This window comes from Phalacrocorax carbo, chromosome 5, assembly GCF_963921805.1.
Source record: "Phalacrocorax carbo chromosome 5, bPhaCar2.1, whole genome shotgun sequence".
NCBI classification, from domain to species: Eukaryota; Metazoa; Chordata; class Aves; order Suliformes; family Phalacrocoracidae; genus Phalacrocorax; species Phalacrocorax carbo.
Window position 1 is genome coordinate 28,425,944 of NC_087517.1, and position 20,617 is coordinate 28,446,560.

General features: G+C 46.2%; 2 protein-coding genes across 11 annotated transcripts in view; one reads left to right on the forward strand and one right to left on the reverse strand.

Annotated features, from left to right (window-relative positions):
• PIKFYVE (phosphoinositide kinase, FYVE-type zinc finger containing) overlaps positions 1-6,844 on the reverse strand; it is a 70,401-nt gene extending 63,557 nt beyond the window's left edge. For 4 of the 7 annotated variants that reach the window (XR_010373030.1, XM_064451761.1, XM_064451758.1 and 1 more), the window contains exons 1-3: positions 5,944-6,046; positions 2,958-3,139; positions 1,218-1,397 (exon numbers count right to left, since the gene is read on the reverse strand). Coding sequence is in view for 6 of the 7 variants with exons in the window: in XM_064451761.1 (XP_064307831.1) it covers positions 1,218-1,397; positions 2,958-3,129 (352 nt within the window). In the remaining variant the exon portion in view is untranslated. Of the gene's footprint in view, positions 1-1,217; positions 1,398-2,957; positions 3,140-5,721; positions 5,832-5,943; positions 6,049-6,632 lie in introns of those variants that run through there. The other 3 variants (XM_064451759.1, XM_064451763.1, XM_064451764.1) reach the window with 3 other exon arrangements.
• On the forward strand, positions 6,814-20,617 carry IDH1 (isocitrate dehydrogenase (NADP(+)) 1). Of its 4 annotated transcripts, none has more exons than XM_064451769.1 (9): positions 6,814-6,962; positions 9,718-9,845; positions 11,511-11,802; positions 13,512-13,617; positions 16,213-16,390; positions 16,829-16,980; positions 18,016-18,156; positions 18,935-19,097; positions 19,614-20,617. In XM_064451769.1, exons 2-9 carry the CDS (start codon positions 9,724-9,726, stop codon positions 19,705-19,707), a joined length of 1,248 nt encoding a protein of 415 aa, XP_064307839.1. In that variant the 5' UTR covers positions 6,814-6,962; positions 9,718-9,723; the 3' UTR covers positions 19,708-20,617. The 4 variants fall into 4 exon arrangements, with proteins under 4 accessions (XP_064307839.1, XP_064307837.1, XP_064307841.1 ...); XM_064451767.1 differs by having other exon boundaries at positions 6,837-6,958; XM_064451771.1 differs by having other exon boundaries at positions 6,961-6,979.

Sequence of the window (20,617 nt, forward strand, 5' to 3'; positions counted from 1 at the left end):
TAAACTCAGGTAGGCTAGAGAGACCTTTGTGAAGGACTTAAGCATGTTCCTGCCTACACTTGCTGATGTATGAAGTATCTCAGTAATGGCCAAGCCTAGAGACACTTACAGGCCTGCAGTTACAAGGTTGCAAGAAAACTCAACTAGATTAGACACCTCACTGTCACTGAACCGAGTGGGTGAACTGACCTACCAATCTAGATGTTTATGTAAGTCACACCACTTCTTTTCATATTTTCATTCTTTAGATATGAGAATAATTTCTAGGATTATGTGTGCAGCCCAGCACAGCTGCAATGGCAGAAGTAAAATTCTCCTCTGCTCAATGTTCAGAAATCCTCAAAGACCTGATTAAGACCAAAGAAGGCATGAAAATTAATTTTCTGAAGTTTCCTTCAAAATACTAATGCCTGATTTTTGGAGAGGGAAGATGCAAGTATTTTTCCCCACCTCAAATGCAGTAAGATCACCTGCAAAACTCCCCTGAAACCTCCTCACCAATCCAGTACACTCTCACTTGCATTACACAGAGTTTGTTTGTTACAACACGAGGTTATTTGGGAGAAGATACTCAACAGTGAGTCAGGCCACTCAGCACTCAATATTACAGAAATCTCTTCAAAAAGCCAGCAATTCCTGCTTGGTTTAACTTTACTTCTTTCCAGGTTGATTCATCATCACATTTTTCCAAATGTACTTTCACCTTCCTCCAAACCCAGAGACTTGTATGGAGGTCCTGAAAAGAAGTTGGAATAATGCAGCAACAGCTCCTCTCCCACACCTTAGACTAAGTCGCATTTCCCTGGCTGCCCACTCCCAGCGGAAGTCAAACAATAAGATTATTTCTGCCTTCTGAGTAACAAACAACCTACCTCACCTAAAGGTTTCTGACCTGTAAACCCCACGTAATTTCCAAGTGATTTACAAGAGGTAACTAAGAATGAAGTAAAGTAAGTTGGCAAATCAGTCAAGAGCGCACTGCTGTCCTTGGGGCATGAGAAAAAGCTTTTAAAAAGCCCAAAAAATACAACCAACCAACAAGAAACCCTCAACTGGTTTGTTGTGACAGGTAAAACTGAATTGTACAAACAGTACTAGAGGGCAAGGAGGAAGATGATGAATGTGTTCAACCTTTGTTCGCCTCCTTCCACCTCACTCGGAAGCACCCCACATTAGGTAGTACAACACTGCCTTGTAGCACAAAGAGCCGAAATTACCCAGGGTTGTAGATGATCTTCTTTGCAGCTCACCAGTCAGTTGTTTTTTGTAAGAAACCGGTGACCTCAGAGACTGAGCCCTGGTGGGATGCTGAGGACTGGACCAGCCACCACTCAACGCTTGTGGATCACTCTGTCCTGCCTCTGCTCTCTCTGATGGAGATGAAAGCCTGGCATCATCTGGAGTGGACAAAAAGCAAAAACCCAACTGTTCAGAAATTATAAAGAAAACAAGTGGTGCATGCAAAACTAAGGGTAAAAAATTCCCATAAATAGCATACTTGCATCATGATTATACAAAAGACATTAAATTTTAGTCTGAAAAATACCATATAAAACATGGAAACAGGCCAGTATGTAGAACTTGTCTGTCAAGGCTCAGGCTATTTCAGAAATTCCCCTAATGTGAAAAGTGTCTGGAAAAAACCCAGAGCAGCAAGCATGAATTATTCTCGCTATATGGAAGAGCTACGCTTGATTATCAGCTTCTGCCCTGAAAGGAGTTTTTCAGTTACATTAGAACCCAGTACTGAGGTCACATTAAAGTTACTGCAGCCTTTAATAAACCACCTTTTTCCATCAGAGGATCAAGTATAGACAGGTTCTCACTGATTCCAGTAACATGCCCATTTCATGTGCTGTTTCAAGGCTGTTTTCCCATTCTTTAAATACAACACACTGCTGACTCCAGCTACACTTGTTAGAGACAAACAAGTGAAGCCAATATTGACCACATCTTATGTTACTTTCAATAAATTAATGACAGGTGATATTCTACTACGCAAACTAATAGCAGTCATACCAAGCAATTATTTATCATTCTCCGTATGAAGAGCCTGAACAATCAGTGCTTACGCAAAAAGCTATCTTGGCCCTTTTCCCCTAGCCCAAACACTGCAGAAGTACACTTAGCAAAGCTGGGTAATGAACAGACTAAACAAAAGCAGATGACCAGTTTGCCTTCTCCAGCAAAGAGATACATGGTTTTTGTACAAAACCAAGTGCACTCATTCACCACTTTTTGCAGTATATTTCTTTGAAACAAAAAAGAAAAACTCACATAGTTCTTTAAGAGCTTGCCTACTGAGAATGTGTGTTTCATGACACATGTAGCAAAGGCCAAAATCAAGTTTTTTAAAATATGTATGTGGGTTTTTTAATACACAAAACTTCCACAACACTTCAGACCTCTTGATGGGGAGCCCCTAAGCCATGCAAATTAAGGGCAAACTTCCTGTAAATGCACTGCTTTATTGCAACTCAGCTACCACCCAACTGGTGTACAAGACCCACAGGAAGGTGAGCAGTGGAGGAAGTCTGGAGTAAGAACTTGCATTGGAAGGACATGCGCATATTTTACTCGTATAGGCTCGCAGAGGGTTACTCCTGCTTTTAGCCCCATAAATTTCATACAGGCAAAGGAAATCCAGATGCCCAGCTAAGAAGCTTTACAACACTATCTGCTAACCGGCTTGTCTCTGACCTTCATGGGCAGCCACAGATTTCTAGCTGCAAGATGTCAACTATCTTCACCCACAGCAAAGCTCTACTAAAAAGGTCACCCAAAAGCAAGATGTAACATCCCTCACAAAAGAACTGGCTCACCATCCATTTGGCCAGTCATCTGACATTATGCTCTTATATTAAGAGGTGCTTTTACAAGTTTACGTGGCAGCAGAAGGCATCAGTAAAACAGACAGCACACACAATCCACACACACATATTCCTCCAAGCACTTACCTTTGCTGAAACGGAAGAGATTTACAAAAGAGCTGTAGGCTGATTTAAAAGGAGGCTCATCCTGGTCAGGAGTCAGGGGTTTGAAGTGAGTGAGATGAGACGGACTACTAGGAGAATGAGGTAGATCACTGGTAGAGTCCAGTGTCGGAGACCGTTTGTCGTCTGCGGCCATTTCACGTGCCCTGGAAAAAATTCAGGAACATGCCTTATACACATGGTGGTGAAACAGAACATCTTCAGTCAGCTGAAAAGGAGGTGTTTCATTAGGTGCTAGAGTGGGGATGCTCACCCCACCTACCACAGACAGCTGCTATTAGCACAGGTCAAGCATTCCAGAGTTAGAAGCCCACGTGTCCTGCCTAGTCACTGGCAAGAGATCAGCATCTCTGCAGAAAGCAATCCAGAGCTCCTAGTTAAACATCCAGAGCAATCAAAGTAAGTAAACCAGACTCTACCCTGTCTGAGGACACACTCCAGTTGCTGTTTGATGGGAACTTAAAGTTCTCAAATAAAGACTCTGCACACAAGTCACAAAGAAGCTTAACTTCATCTCAAGAGAAAAGCTGTAAACGCTATGAATTCTGCAACCCTTGTAATAAGGAAACTGAAGACAGGCATGCCTGAGCAAGCACAAGACATACACATTGTTTGGCCATGTTAACTTCACGGAAATAAAACGAACTGCAGACAAAAAAGCAGGACTGAAAGATTAAGTTTGGTGGCACACTGCTTCCTTCCCCTCTGCACCCCAATACAGGGCCTTGTGCAAGTTACCAGTGAAGCAGCCCAAACTGGTTCATTTGTTGTCATATCTTTACACCTAAAAAACTTCTTTTTTTCCCAAGAGTAGCTACATTAAGAAAAAACAAACAAAAAAACCCAACAACAAACACACACACACATATTCTGTATATTCTATATTAGGGGAAGAGCCATGCTTGTTAAGCCTACTTGCTGTGTACCAAAGCCTTCATAAGGCCAAGAGTCATACTTTCCCACAGCCCATATTCTTTAACCTCAGTACACACGTGATTTTTATCCACACTGCCTCATGAAGCCTGCATTTCTAGCCTGCTAGGCTAAGGTGCTTACTACCCCAATCTTTGTTTAAGCAAGACTTAATGAAACGTTTGACAGACCAGGAACATGGGGGGCTGATGGAACCTACGAGTGACAGCTGACTTTTACCCCATGTCAAGGATCAAAACCCTGTATGAGTCTACTTCCTGCTTATCAGCTGATACATGTTCCTTCATAAAATAACAGTTTCCACAACCGCTGACTAGAATCTACAGGCATACTTTGCTGACCAGAACATTTTCTTCCAAGTTCTAAGAAGTCACACTAAAAATCTATTCAGTCCAGCAGAAATCCACATGGTTGACTAGTGACACTGGAAACGCTAATGAGCAGCATGCAGCTCATGTGGCAAGGTTTGACCACTCCTACAACGAATGCACGAAAGATTCTATCTGCAAGTCAGTCATATGACTTCTCAGTGGACTTTTGCTTGTTGCTCTGTAGATTAAGCACTTTTAGCTCAGAATTTCTCCTGATGTTCACGTACCCTTAAGAAAGAAAACAGAGAGATGTCATTCACAAAGTTTCAGAAGTAACTTTGGTCAGGTTCTTTACATAAGGTTGAGTCTTAGTCTGGGATCCTTCTGCGTTCCTCTCCCCTATAAGTCATGGTATTTTTTGCTGTTGTGCATTTCAGCATTATTATTCAAACAACAGATGAATTGAACATGCTTAAACACCGGAGTTCATGGATAATACCTTTAAGAGCATATCTTCAGGTAAATTTGGAATTGCGTCTTCATTATTTAAGGCAACTGATAACTTGCTTTTTAAATGTCGAGTGCACAACAGGGCTGCGCTCCCCCCCACAACACCGAGTTAAAAACACCATTATGAAGTCAACCAGAAGTTTTATAGGAAATTATATCAATCTCTCAGCAACTAGGTATAGCCTGACAAGACAAAAAAATCCAAGGAAGTCTCTGACCTTGCATACATCATAGGTGTGATTCTGGAAGAATAAATTTTAGCTTCAAGGGAAAAAGAAAAAAAAAACAACCCCACACAGTAATTGCTTCTGTGACAGCAGTACCAGCCTAATTAAAACAGATTGAAATGAAGAGCACTGTACTTGGCACTAGCTCCAGAAACACCTGGATCTCCCGTGCTACACAACACATTAGCTAGAGCGTATCACCCTTTCTTAAAGTGCTTAAGTTTTCCCACCAAAAGGAAAACATCCCCCCGCCAAGAAAAAGGGAAACAGTCGCTTATTTGCGTATTATGGGACATCAGAAAGCAAGGCACGCATATCGGTCAACGGGCACAAAGCCAGCCTACATTTCCCTCAGCACACTCCGCAAACAGGTACGGGGGATACATCTAAAGCCACTTTAGGCTGCAACACCTTCACCTCCAGCTCGTCACCCCTGGACGCGCCTGGGCGCGAACCCCGCATACGTCCCCCGGTTACACGCGGAACGGCCCCGCGGCACCCTGTGCCCCGCAGAACCGCCCGCAGCCGCCGGGCGGGCCCGGCACCCCTCGTTACTCGGGTGTCGCTCCCAGGCGAGCCCCGAGTGTCGGGGCTGATCAGCCGCCAGCCGCCACTTGAACACACCGCCCGACTCACAGGATTCGCTCTCGCCCCCCGCGCCGGAGCTGGGCCGGCCGCCCCACTCCGCCCGGCCCTCCCCGAAGGGGACACCCCCGCCGCAGACGGACAGCGGGCCCGGTAGGTCACCTGCGGCGGGGCGGGAGTGAGGGAGCGGCTGAGAGCTGCTGGTGGCGGTGGACGGGCGGGCAGCGACCCCCAGGACGGGGCGGGGCGGGCCAAGAGCGCCGCCGCCACCGCTGGGGGCCGAGCTGGACCCCGCAGACCAGGCCCACGCACCGGGGTAGCCGCTACCACAGACCCGGCTGAGGCCCCGGAGGGATCGCCCGGCCCCAGGCGCGCCGTCCTCACCTGCTCCCAGTGGGAGGCGGCAGCGGTGGCGGTGCGGAACGGGGCGCAGCGGCGCAGGCCCGCGGCGGCACCGCCCCTTTTCACCCCCCCCACGCCCCGCTCTGGCCCCGGCTCCGCGCCGGCCGGCTGCCCCGCCCCGCCCGGCGCAACCCGCCGCGCCGCCGCCAGCCCCGCCCAATCGCACGCCGATAGGGGCGCGCTATGCCGAGGCATCACTAATCGACACCCCACGCCAATCCACCCGCTGGCAGCGGCCGTTGGGGCGGGACCGCTGAGGCGGCGGCCCCCGCCCCACCCCAGTCACCGCGCCCCGCCCCGCCCCGCCCGGCCGCCCCTCCCGGGCCCGGCGGTTGCGCGCTGCCACATAGCGCGACTCCTCCCAGCTCCTACCCCTGCCCTGCCCCGACCCGACCCCCGGGAGGCACCCTCTCCTTGTACCTAGGGCGGGGAGCCCCGCTACAGGGGGACTGTGGTGCCTCCACACCGGCCAACGCGCGTCCCCGTGCCGTGCCAGGGAGCGGCGCCCCGCGGCCGGGGGAGGACCGCACAGCGCTGAGGGCGCGCCGCTCGTCCGCGCGCTCCCCGCGGCCCGCTCCAGCAGCCCGGGCGCACTTGACCCGCCTCGGCGCCCGCGGATCTCCGCGCCCGCCGGCGCCGCCGGCTTCCCCGTGGAGACGCAGATCACTCACTGCGGCTGCCGCGGGGGAGCGCGGAAAAGGCCCGGCCCGGCTGAACGGCCGCGGCGCGCTACGTGCTGCCGCCGCCGCCTCCTCACAAGGCGGCATCGGCGCGGAACACCCGGGCAGAGCCGGCGTGGTGGGCACGGCCACGGGCCGGCCGCAGAGCCAGGGCTAGGGCCGAGGGGGCGCTCCCCGTGCCGACCCGCCCCCGAGAGGAGGGGCCGGGCGGGGGCGCCGCGGCGGCGGGGCCGGGCGGCGGTGGGGGCGCGGCACCATAAAAGGCCCCGCGTACGGCTGGGCCCAGCATCGCCGTGAGAGCCGGACCCGCAGCGACTGCAAGTAACGGCGTTCCGCGGGTGGGCTGGGCTGGGCTGGGCTGGGCTGGGCCGGGCCGGGTCTGCGGTGCGCGGGGCCGCGCCCTTCGTCCTCCCCCTCCTGGGTGCGGTGTCCCCGGCTCCGAGAGACTGGTTTTGTCTTTTAAGGGCTTTTTTTCCTGGCGGTTGGGGTGGGAGCTCCGCGGCCGGCTGCCCTTCCACCGCTCCCGCCCGCCGCAGGTACCGCTGGAGGCGCCCTGGACGCTACGGGGGTGCGTGTTCGAGGCTTTTTTCCCTCGCGATCCTGATATCCCTTAACATTCAGTAGCGTCACTTAACGCCGGCTGCGCAGAGCGGCCCCTGGCGTGACTCCTCCGGGGCCGGGCAGCGCCCCGGTCACGGCCGTGCGGGCCAGGCCGGGCAGCGCCTGGTTCAGGTGGTGCCGGTGCCTGGATTTCAGCCTCAGTCGTGGCACCGGCTGCAGCCCGCGGCCTGGTCAGCGAGTCGTCCCGGTGCCAGAAGGGTTGCCTGTAGCGCGTTGTCAGGGGCGGGCTGTGTGGATGCAGCTGACAAAGAAGTGCAGGCAAGATCTCAGTTAGTGACAGCGATCTGCACTGCTCTCCTTGGGAGCACGCCTGATCTGAACGGATGTTCTACAAACCTGAATTAACGAGTTGCTGCAATAGTTAATTATGGACTACATGCTCTGAGTCTTTCCTGAGGACCAAGGAGTATGTGGAAATTCACAAAGTTTCTTCTAAGCTACCTTGGTAAAATGCCTGGGCTAAGTGTATTTAAAGAAGGGTTGTTGGAGGAGAAAGACCTTGCTGACTTTTGGCAGTTCTGGAAAGTATAAAATCAAAGGGCAATAGTGACAGAAAGAGTTGAACTGTAGGGAAGGTGTGCTTTCTAGAGGAACCTCTTGGCATGTTAACTTTGGTGTGTAGAAGAAGGGTGCTACTGCAGTCTGCCCCTGTACATGGAGAGACTGAGGACAGGAGAAGTACTGGGGCCATGATCTGATACACATATAGGGTGCTGTCAGAGTTGCTTAGGAAGCTGCTCTTTCCACATATCAATGGAGACATAGCTCAGCGGAGATGCGTTTTGTGTACCTTTGTGTTCCTCTTGTGACAGCAGCACCATATAGGTCTGAAAATAGGTTGCAAAACCTATTGCTATGACTGACATAATCTGATTTGTCATATTTAAGTAGGAACCAAACCACAAAACAAGCAATGGTGGGTGTCTGTATATTTTGGCTTAAATGAATCAGATGGTTTCTCAGACTGTAAGTGCCAAAAGCAAAATGAAAGTTTCCTGAGTAGTAATTGTGTGCTTAGACCACAGGAGTGTGATACAGTCCTTATTTAGATAGTCCCAATTAAAAATTGGACCCAAAATAATTGCATAAATAAACTTCATATAATCCCACTCAGCCTGAACTCAGTTTAAGTTTTCCATGAGGACTAGAGAGGCCTAACATAAGCCAAGATATTATCTTTCTTTGGGAAAGGAGTGTCTTGGACAAGTTAATTTTTCAAGTTTATGTGCTCCTAGTAAATAAAGTCTCAGCAACCCACAGGCTCATTTTAATTTTTAATTTTTGCTCTTTGAAAAGTTTGCAAGAGCTTGATGCACTAGCTAGAATATAGCTTAGAAAGCGTATTCCATTCCCTAAAAATGTTTAATGGATTGGACTTTAGAAATACAGAACAAATAGTTTAATTAAAAAAAAAAAAGAACTGGGGAACAGTCTCTCCACATTCTTGTAACCTGGGGCCCTTGCATTGCAAATGTCACACTTTGAATAACTTCCTCCAGGTGAATAGACTGTGTAGTAGGACCCCTCATTCTGGATAAAGCCATTCATGAACCTGCGTATCTGTGAGGTGGCAACCTCAGGCACGAGGGCTTGGTATCTCACTGTAGTATCCTTACAGCTGCATACAAGAACGGGGCTGTCTTGGGAGGAGGAACTTGCCAAGTCATAGCTCTTGCATAATCAGAGCTGAGAACGGAGAAACTGTGGCTTTTAGAAAGCAGGGCACTGTTGGAGCAGTTCAGTGGCTTGTGGGGTTGTTTTTTGTTAACGAACAAAGTGCAAATAGAAGGGCAGAGTTCAGGTTTATTATTTGAGGCTTTGTGAACAAGTATCTTGGAAAACTTCTGTTCCGCACAGAAAACAAGTTTGTCCAGTGTTTATTTTAACAGCAGAAATAAAGCTTGCCAGGAGAAAGTACTCTTGATGGGGCCCTTGGATTTCCATACGTTTCCTTCCTAGGGAAGAAAGCTAATAAAGAAGCTGGCAATGTATTAATCTTAATAGTGCCAGTAATATAAGCTGTCATTAAAACAATGTCCATTAACCCCCATTTTTCAAAAAAGAGGGAGAAACGGCTGGAATTCATGAAATTTAAAAATTAACAGCATTCGTATATTTCTACAGAGCCTGGGGGAGGAGTGTGGTCATGCTTTCAAATTCCTTTGTACAACCATAATTAAAGCTCACTCCCTTAGAACACATGCCCTTAAATCTCAGATATTAACCTTTACTTTTATCATCAGATAGATCTGCATAGGAGCTGAAGCTTTAAGAAAAATACCAGTTAGCATGAAACTAGGGACAAACTGTGGTTATTTTCAAGAATTTTAGGAGAGATCCTGTAGGCTATGTTAATACTTCTCTTCTAGTTGTGCTGTAAAAATTCAGGATACTTGTATTGGTGATGTGTATGGACAGTCTTTGACCTAGGCTGGGTTTTTTTTATCTGTTGCAGCTCAAGATGTCTAAAAAAATCCATGGAGGCTCTGTTGTGGAGATGCAAGGAGATGAAATGACACGGGTCATCTGGGAACTGATTAAAGAAAAGCTGATTTTTCCTTATGTAGACCTGGATTTGCACAGGTAATGGCTTTTTGTGACACGCAACCACTTTCTACTGCAATTTGCGTGTGTCAGTAGGCATTGATCATGTTTCACTTAGCACTAAGAGCTTTATAGCTCCTCCTGCACTAGTGCAGAGAGGCTAACTAGCCCTTCTTGTACTGATAAAGCTCCCAGCAGACTCCCCTGGTTAATGTACCCAAGGGCCAACCTTATTAAATACCCTGGAGAACATGGGCTCATGGTGAGGGTATTTCGTCAAAGTCTGTTGGCAGTCCCTCTGGGGTTCCTCACAGCAGTAAACAGTGAATGCTTAATTGTGTTAGGTTTTTTTTGTACTGTGCTTCTAAGAAGGTCTCTCACAGATATGGTCTGTGTTTTTTATCTCTGATATCTTAGCTTTCCAGCACCTTGGCAGTCTGCATGGCTTCCTGCAGCCTAAACAATCAGAAACATGGGGTGTTTTAGCCACTCCCTAACTTGCAGCCTAGCATTGTGGACTCTGAGCAGGCGTACGGCTTCTTGCCACCTCTGTTTTAAGATCTGCCCGGAGGGCAAAAGGATGGTTGTAGGGCACAGACTCTGCCCTGATGTCCGTAAACTTAAGCTCTGCTGCTGGCAGTGTGACATAGCTCTTGGAATTTTCCCTGAGCCTAGGCTGTGCTCCTACACTCTGTTCTGGAGAAAAAAAAATACTAGCAGCTGGTATGGCAAAAAGGACATACTATCTACAGCATCTGGTCAAGCAGAACAAATAATGTCTTCCGTTTCTAGCAACGGAGCTGTAATTATTAGACAAGTATCCAGCTGCATTGCTCCTAGCCATTAGGACGGAGGCCTTCAGTGATATCTGCCATTATTAAACCCACTAGTCTGACCTCTTCCCCTGTTCCTGGAGTCATTTGTATGCCACCTACATCCGGCTTTCTGCTTGTTGGTGTTGAGGACCCAACAGCATAATACAGGAATCCAGCAGCATAATACACACACAGAGTCTGGAGACCATCCCTTTTCAAAGAGGGGAGGGAGGAGGGAAAGCGGACCCCTGGCTGAGGCAGCACAATGGCTAGATTCATGTACAGCTGGCTGTGCTTCAGGGCTGTCCCATGCTGGGCTCCCGTTGTTCTCCAAAAGCCATTAAAACAGTGAGTGTGGGAAACGTGCTTCCTCTGACTGTTTGAGGGGAATATTAGCAATTTTGCTGCCAGAGCAGGATTGTGGGTCCATTGTCAAAGCAGTTTTTGATTTGAAGCCTAGTGTAGCTTCATAGGCTCAGTATATGAAGGAAGTGAGAACCCTCAGCACAAGAGGTTTGAAATAAAGGCACATATTCATCTGGGGATTGTGCTGCTCCATGCCATTAGAATCCCAGACTGAAAGCTTCCATTGCCAGGAAGCTCAGAAGGGAAGGCAAAGGAGATACTGGCTATATCCCATGCTGGCAGAATGGGATAGCCGTAAACTGAAGCTGTCCTTTCTCCAACCTCCTACGAGCAGCAGATGTATCAGTATATGAGCCTAGGTTTTCTTCCACTCTTCCAGCATTTGCACTGGAAGAGGGATAACTTCAGTTATGGCAAGGTGCTGGAACTACACTCACATGCACGTTTGGGGTCTAGTTTCTTTCCTGTTGGATGGGAACAAATGTCCTTGGCTGTTCTGACAATCTCTGTGGGTTTGTTACAGCTATGACTTGGGTATTGAGTATCGTGATGCTACAGATGATAAAATAACTGTGGAAGCTGCTGAAGCCATAAAGAAATACAACGTTGGCATAAAGTGTGCAACCATCACTCCTGATGAGAAAAGAGTGGAGGAGTTCAAGTTAAAGCAGATGTGGAAGTCTCCCAATGGGACAATTAGAAACATCCTAGGTGGCACTGTCTTCAGGGAGGCTATTATCTGCAAGAACATTCCCCGGCTGGTGTCTGGATGGGTGAAACCCATAGTCATTGGCCGTCATGCTTATGGTGATCAAGTGAGTCACTTCAGTGCTTACCCCTCTTTTTATCTGAACAGACTTAGTATGGTATAGACTAGTATACAGCTACAAAGATTTAGACATCCCTGTGCTGCTGCTGCTCTTTTATCCCTTGCACGCCACCTGGGAATGGGTACTTGCTAGTATTTTGTTTGTACAGCACCTGATGAAGCATGGGAGAACCTGGTTCATGCCTTGCTTCCTTAGACAGTGTAGCTGTATAAACAGCATTTGGGGGTCTGTGCTTAGGTTAGATAGGCCTGTACCTAAACATGGGGTATAACTCCAAGTTCCTTTCTTCACCTCTGCAGAAACCTCCTCCCTACATAGCAATGTCTTCAGAAAATACCCTTTACAATGCCCATCTTCTTGCTTCTCAGAAGGACTTTTTGGTGGCAAGTGTTGCTCATAGTGAAAGTGGATCTGAGTGAGTGCTTTTTAGAAGTGTAAAAAAAAGTCATCTGCTTCTTAAGCTTACTTGCACAGCATTCCTGCAGAGTTGGTATTCATACTGTGCTGTGGTACTAAAGTAGGGAAACATCCTTTATCAGAGCTCTCCTGGCAGAGGTAGCACAATACCATGGAAAGCCCTGGCATGGCACTCAGTATAGTGGCCTTTGGGCACCCCAGAGGACAAGAATCAACCATACTGTTCTCTGTCAGTAATGATACACTGTAAACCAGCCAAACATGATGAAATAAAACTCTTCTAGAGGAGCCAAGTGCTTAAACATTTGGGTAAGCCCACAAACTGAGGGCAAGTCATAAGATCAGCTGGGGTGGGAAGGGAAAAAATAAATTTCCAAGAGGGAAAATAATTGCAGAGCCCTGACACTGGAAAAGATAGGGGTTCAACATCTTTAACAGTACTGAATAACTGAGAAGGTCAAAATAATAATAGGAAACAATGGATTAAGGGGGAGGATTGAAACCCTGCCAGAGTATGAGATTAAAGTGAAAGGAATAATACAAGAGCACATAAAGGACATATGAACAAGATACTTCTGTAGCTTCAGAACAGCTCAGGGAACCAGTTTGCTCAGTAGGAGGGAAACTAGATGAAAAAGGATGACAAATTTCAAGCAAATGTAACCTTAAATAGTACTGTTCAGGACAGTTGGGAAGATGAAATGCCATTTGAACTTGAAGTACATGTTGGCTCTCTTGAGTTTGTGTAGCTAAGAGGAGCAAAATGTGTACCCATTTACAGAATTCGAAGACTCTTACTACATATTGGTCTTTCAAATGTCATGATGGATAGAAATAATGGCTTTTGTTAGGGTGCTGTATGATTTCCCCCTTACTCATGAGATCAGTAGCTGTGATATGAATGGCTTTTTTTTGAAGCAGGGAGAGGAGCCTTTCTACTTGCAGACCAAACAACACTCTCAATACTTTGCATTTTAAAACTTCAGTGCACCTGCAAAATTAAATGCTCTGCCTGTTTATGGGACCCAAGTATCTGTAAGCTTTTTTCCCTTAAAGAGGAAGATCTCTTCTGAAACAGACTCTTAACTATTTGTCTTTCTAATCTATAGTAAAGTAATCTGATGACCACATGGCTGAGTAAACAGAGCCTGTTCAATGGGGTTTTTGGTAGAACTGTTTATGCTTTTCTGCACCCTGCCCTCCAAATGCAGGTTGTCTTTTTATGGTTCTGTCCTCCTGATAGACAAAATCATCATGGCAATATTTTTTTTTTACAGTACAGAGCAACTGATTTTGTGGTACCTGGGCCTGGAAAAGTAGAGATGACCTACACTCCAAAAGATGGAGGCAAACCAGTCACATATCTGGTCCATAACTTTGAAAGTAGGTATTATCTCTAAGTTGTGATTAAAACTGGTATTTTTGGCTTAATTCAACCTTGAAGTATCAGTCATATCTGTTTGATGATAAAATGTGACTGAGGTGGAGTGGAGGAGAGGGTCTGGGCCTTCTTCATGTACCTGGGAAGTACTGAAAGTTACCTGAAATCTTCCTGGGATTGAAGAGGCATATCAAACACACAGTCATACTAGACTTGGCACTTGTCATGCTCTTTGTATGAGGACTCTGGTAGGGGCATGTATTTTTTTCACTCTGAGAGGGAAATTTGCTGTCTAAACAGGGCTTCCCCTAAGGGGAGATATATTGGAGAACAATTCAGGTATAATTCTTTCTGGTTTTAGTTTGTCTTATTGGGCTCTATATACCTCTACAGTTTGTACCCTTCTTTATTAAGCAGTCTTTTTTTTCCAATAGAAATGAGAACTGACACTTACTCTGCAAGGTGGAAAGGAGATTTGACAAGGATGCTCCTGACTCTGTAGCCTCTAACTGTTTTAACAGATGCAGTCCCAAAGGTATTGGTGTCCCTCCTAGAAATATTGCTGTGCTGGTTGTAGACACTGCTAGGCTCAGGAGGAGGAGTCCTGACGTTGCTGGGCTTTTGTTGCGTGAAAATAACTATACACATGTTGCTAGAACCCAGGGTGCTTCTCTAGGGGCAGGATTCAGGAAAGCATCACAAATCACCTCTTCTGCCTATCAGTGATCAAAGGGTTCAGGATTTGAAGCCTTTTGGTGACCTATGTATGAGTGCAGTGCTTTTCTTTCTAGCTAGAAAGACCTAATACAACCATGTAAAACAAGAATCCTAGTTTGTATGCAGCTGACTTGGCAAGCAGGTACCAAGACTGCCATAGGACTTTTGTAATACCTGATTTCTCTGGCATTCTTGCTCACAGGAGCCTAAATCTTGTCTTCTTGCACAGCCTTTCATCTGGAGTTCACTGGCTTCACTGCCAGTCCTAATCTGTTGTCATTTGATAGGTGACTGGTGAGCCTGTATCGGAGACATCTGGTAGTTCTAGCTGCCAGTCTGATTCACCACTCTGCATTGTGTCAGCAAGCAGACAGCAAGGAAGCATGATAGATTACTACTGTTGCTTTGGAGGAACTCCCCTCCACAGAGATACTGTTGTGCCAGCATATCTCCACAATGCATAAGGGAAGCTTGTGCTATTGCTATACTAATGTGTTCAACCTTGGCACTGAATCAAGAGATTTTAGTAGGCAGTAGGGTTGTATGATTGTAACAAGGTTTTGGTTTTTTACCTATATGCAAATAAGTATTTCAATAAAACTTAAAAGCTGTCACCCAGTAATTATGAAATCATGGCTCCAGAGGATACAGTCTCTGTAGCTGATCAGACCCTGTTCTGCCCTTGACTCACTAAGGGAGGCAGGGGGACAATGTGTATTTTTGCCGGTAACAACAGCAATTTCATTCCCTGCCAATATCAACTTTAAATGACCTTGCTGTCTTGACAAGCAGATAAACCTTTTCAGGCTTCCCCTCTTCATTCTGTGTGCATGCCCTGGAGGGAGAGACAAATGGATATTAGGAAAGGGTATTTTTTAAAATAAAAATTAAAAAAATCTGGGGTGTTTCCAGAGCAAACATCCCTCATAAAGGCACTGTACAACAAACTAGAGAGGTGGTGGTAGTGAGGTGCTTGAAGTTAAGTTCATGGTATTTACTTTTCACTAGCAACATGAAGAGCTGTGCTCTCAAGATGACAAAGCTTTTTCATGAAGCCTTAGACCCTACTTTTACCCTCTATTGGCCTCTCCCATGATCTGAATGCTACCTTCCCTGAGCTGAGCTGGGCTGTATGTTTAAGGCACTTCCATTCAGGCTGCTAACACATTTGCATCGCATAGTCAGTGTCATGTGAGTGTTGATAGCTCCTCAGCCTTCTCAGGACTTTCCCTTGCACCCAGAACACGCCTGGTATGTTCTTCCCACAACTTGCTTGAAGTGAGCCTGAGCAGGTGAAACAAAGCTGCAGGGTAGGCCCAGCACATGCTCTGAAAAGATGCAAGAATGCATGTGGGGACTTGTTTACCTGAGTTAGGCAAAGCAGCCTCTGCCTGCTACAGTTAGTTCTGTGGTGCAGGCAAAGCCTGAAGGTACAAGGCACTTAAGATAGGAGCAAACCCATTTGTAGCGTTGGCTGAGACCCCTGCTCCAAACTACTGCCTGCTGCTTTTATAGAAAAATACTCTGTATTATTTATCTGGCTAGTAGTAGGAGTTCAAGCACACTCACTTCTGTCACAGTTTTGCTGCTTAGGCTGGATTAGAAAGAAACTTCTTAGCAGTATTAGATCACAGTATTAAAATGTACCCAGCTGTAAAACAAAAACACCTTCCTATCCATGCATCACAGGACTGCTGGAGCTTTGGGCTGATAATGCAAAGTGAATCTTCTCCTGAAAGAACCAGCCTTAAATTGAGAACTGTATCAAGGCACCTGGGATAACACCAGCCTGCCTGCCAGAGTATGCTATGGGGAGACTGTCAAATCCTTAACCAAAACTAAAGTTAGTCTATTCCTATTTGTTCTTTCTCCACTAACAGGCTGTGGTGGTGTAGCCATGGGAATGTACAACCTTGACCAGTCTATCAAGGATTTTGCCCACAGTTCCTTCCAAATGGCACTGTCTAAAGGCTGGCCCCTCTACATGAGCACCAAGAACACCATCCTGAAGAGATATGATGGCCGCTTTAAAGACATCTTCCAAGAGATCTATGATAGGTAACTAGGATAGATGTTACTTTCTACTGCAGTGCATAAGCTGCAGCAGCAACGTCCTCTCCAGCCTTGTGAGCTGCTATATTTAATTGAGCATTTGCAGACACTCAGCAGGACTTTTGAGGGGCAATGTGTGCACCTTCCCTGTTGCAGTCTCCCTTGTCCTGCAGGACACAATAATCAATATTTAAAGCTGCTAAATGTGGCTGTGGTGTTTATCTTTCCTAACAGAGAGCCACAGATTCTCTATGGGCTCCTCTGTGATTCTGAAGTGGACTTGCAGTGGCCTAGCAAAGCAAGTGAGGAAAAGAGTAAAGGGGATACAAATTTCTATTAAACTTTTTTTTACTCTATGCACCTCACTATGCACTATTACTTGCACAAATTGTGCAATCCCTGTTTTTATCTATATGTCAAGGTGTTCTGTTTTTTGTTTTCCAGAGAATACAAGTCCCAGTTTGAAGCCAAAAAGATCTGGTATGAGCATAGGCTCATTGATGATATGGTTGCTCAGGCCCTGAAATCTGAAGGAGGCTTTGTCTGGGCCTGCAAGAACTACGATGGGGATGTGCAGTCTGACTCTGTTGCGCAAGGTATGAGATGTTCCTGTGCTATACTGAAATAGGCTCAGTAGCAGCCTCTTGTGACCCTGTGTTATATCTTATGTAATGGCCCAGGAGGTGGTGTTTGGTGTCAAAACTTACATATCAACCCTGTGGCCAGTCATGGAGATAGCAGGCAGGCAGAGAATTTCTGATTTCATTTTACAAGAAAATCCACTGAATGCAGATGGTGTAGTTGCACTTCTTTACCAGATGGAAGTACCTGCCAACATAACAACTGATAGGCTTTCCATTCTAATGGAAAGTATCCAGGCAGCTGGGATTCTGTGACTGAGAGATAAGTAAGAAAAGCTTCAGGACCTAAAGCTACCTGTCAAGTGTAAAGAGAGATTGATATGTTTATGCACTTGTAGTGCTTGATCAAAATCCTATATAACCAAGCTACCTGGTGCCAAAACAAATATGGGTGCAAAAACCCACAGGGCAAGATGCAGGGCTTTCTGTAATAGGTATTTCTGAAGTAATGCCAGTAAACCTCCTCCCACAGAGCAAGGATGTGTGTTGGACTACGGAACAAAGAAGCTTTCAAAGACATGGGTCTCTGAAACTGACATGGTTAGAAGCGATGTTAATGTCCAGTTTTGCCAGTTCATGGTTTCTTTCACTAGAGCAGATGCTTTTGATATGAAGTAGATTTTTTTCCTGTCACCCTGTGGGGAAGATAACAAAATTGGCAGCCCAACGCTGTTTATGTAGGATTCTTTGTTCTCATTACTGCACCTTTTCAGTAAAAATCAACAAGTTAGGTGAGAATACTTATTTTCTTGAAATGGTGCAGCATATCTGCAGATCTATATCTCATGGTTCAGCAGCACTTTCCGGTCAGACAAGCTGTTAGCTGACGTGCCAGGACTAGCCTGTTAGTTGCAGTAGCACCAGCACTGGTGTTCAGAAATACATCAAGGCTGGGAGGATGTAGGGGGCTTGTAGGATGGGGAGATTAAGAGGAATTTAAGGGGGCTGTCCAAAGGAGACACTGAACTTTTTAAACTGTGTATTCTGTAGGCTATGGCTCTCTGGGGATGATGACCAGTGTGCTGATCTGCCCTGACGGCAAGACAGTTGAAGCAGAAGCTGCTCATGGCACAGTTACTCGTCACTACCGCATGCACCAGAAAGGCCAAGAAACCTCCACTAACCCCATTGGTGAGCTGCTTTTCACTGCCCTTCAGTGATCTCTGCACACGAAAGAACAGGTTTGGAGTAAGAACATCTGCATCCTTTCTGCAGAGAATTGCACCACTGAGTGGTGAAGCTGATAGTTCATAATGCATTTTTCTTCCATGGAGATAGCTGCAGCATGGAGCAAAAGGAGGCTGGAATGGAGTGAGTGTGAGCAATAAGCTAGACGTAACCTAGCCTTTGAGATATGCTCTCACTTCAGCAAACAATGGGTTTATAGCCACAATGGCCTTCAGGTTTAGTTGGTTTTTTAATTTTACTCCCCTTCCTGATGTTCCAGAAGGCTCAGCCACCCTCCAAACCATGTACATACTTAAAGTAAATGTGCCTAGAATGGGACATGAGGGAAAAAATCCTCTACAACTGCACAGGGATGAGTGTGTAATGTAATTCCAGGAAGACAACTGCATCTTTCTATTATGAGGACAACTTTCTGTGTAACCACAGAGTAACCACTCGTCTTTCTTTCTGACTTAGGCAGGAACAAAATAAGATAAAATGGCACACACAAAGAAATCACAGGAGACAGTAGTTTCTGGGATTTCCTTTTCTTTAGAGCTGCACAAAATGCAAAGGATGTCTAGAGGAAGATAAGTGTTCTGTTTCCCACACTAGATTTTCTATCTTTTTTTTTCTGTCTGTTTTCAGTTTTTTATTAAAAATAATTGCTGTTCCACATGACAATTTAGAGCAATGTCCAGGGAGTTGTAGAAGGGCAGAGTAATCTAGTGTTCTTTCTCAGCCTCCATCTTCGCGTGGACAAGAGGACTAGCTCACAGAGCTAAACTGGACAACAACACTAGCCTCAAGAACTTTGCAGTTGCCCTGGAAGAAGTCTGCATTGAGACCATTGAATCTGGCTTCATGACAAAGGACCTTGCTGCCTGTATCAAAGGCCTACCTAAGTAAGTGTATGAAGTAGTCAGCTGTGCTTGGAGGAGGCTGTTTTACTTGGTGTTTCTGAACAGTATTTGCTGGAAAGTTGTTTGTGTGGTGAAGAATTGCTGGAGTCTGGTCATAGAACAGGGTTCATCTGTACCTGGTGCTGTACAAACAAAACATGAGACACGCCCTGCCCAAGTAGCTTAGTCTAGATTGCTCTGTCCCTGCTATTGTACCAAATGCACAGGGTGGGGGAAATAAAGAAGGAACTGCAAAGATGTCTCTTATGACGGGCTGGCTACGTTAGCCAGATCCTGCCCTGTACAGTTATTAGGATGGAGACCTACTTCACTGCAGAATGCCAGCTGGCTACTTCTGCTCTGGAGCCTTTTGGCAAAAAAACGTCAGCCTGATGAGTAGGAGATAACTCTCTTGGTTTTAGAGGCAAGACATAGAGTTCTTTGAACAGTCTTCCCCTGCTTTGAGGATTTGAGTGGCTTTACAACTAACGTGTGTCTTGTTTTGTTTCCCCCCCTCAGTGTCACACGCTCTGACTACCTGAACACCTTTGAGTTCATGGACAAGCTTGCTGAAAACTTGAAGGGGAAGCTAGCCTCTCTGCCCAAACTTTAAGGCACGGGCTCTACTCAAGCTCCACTAGCAAAGCGTCTCCCAGTTACACCAGAGCATAAGCGGCACTGTATCACACTCTGTGTAACATTTCAAATACTAGACAAAAATGAACGTGTATGCTTTTTTAAATGTCTAAAAGACCATGTTTTCTTAAACCCCTTGAGCAGCTGGGCTAGGCCTTACTTTTGATAAGCAGCTGAATGCAATAGTGTTCAAGCTCAACATGGGTCTAGGTTCCTAATGTCAGTCATAGCAGACCTGAAATTTCTCTCCATTACTTTATGATCTGTATTTCTTTTCTCTCTGCTTCTCAGCCTGAAAGCCAGTCTGTGTCACAGCTCTGGTCAAACCAGTGGTGATTTACTGTCCAACAGACCTTAGAAATCAGAACCGTCCTCATCTCTCCAGTACTGTCCACGAAGTATAAGTGAGCTCACAGGGCTATGCCAGCTCTATTGCAGCCCCTCTTTTACTCATTTTACCTGTTAGTGCCAACCAGAGCATAGTATCCTGATACTAAGGGATTTGGTCCCATTGCTACTGTCAGGACTGTAGCACTTGAGAAGCAGCACTTACTTAGTAAATGCTGGAAACAAGCCCTATAGGCTAAGAGCCTAACCAAACCATGCTGCAGTGTCTAAATGCAAGCCATGCATTTAGTTATATTCCTTCTGACTGGATGTGAAGCATTGGAACTGTTACCTCTTCTGCTGCCCCGCAATTCATAAAGGTGCAAACTTTTTTCCAGTTGTCTGGGCTATTACTACTTACCTTTCCTGTTGTGATACAGCAAGTCAGATTATGACTGTGAAAAACTATTCCATCCATGGTTTTGTTTGGTTTGTTTTTTGTTTTTTTTTTTTTAAAGAACATTTTAGTTCAGACTAAAATAAAAGCCACCTAAACACTA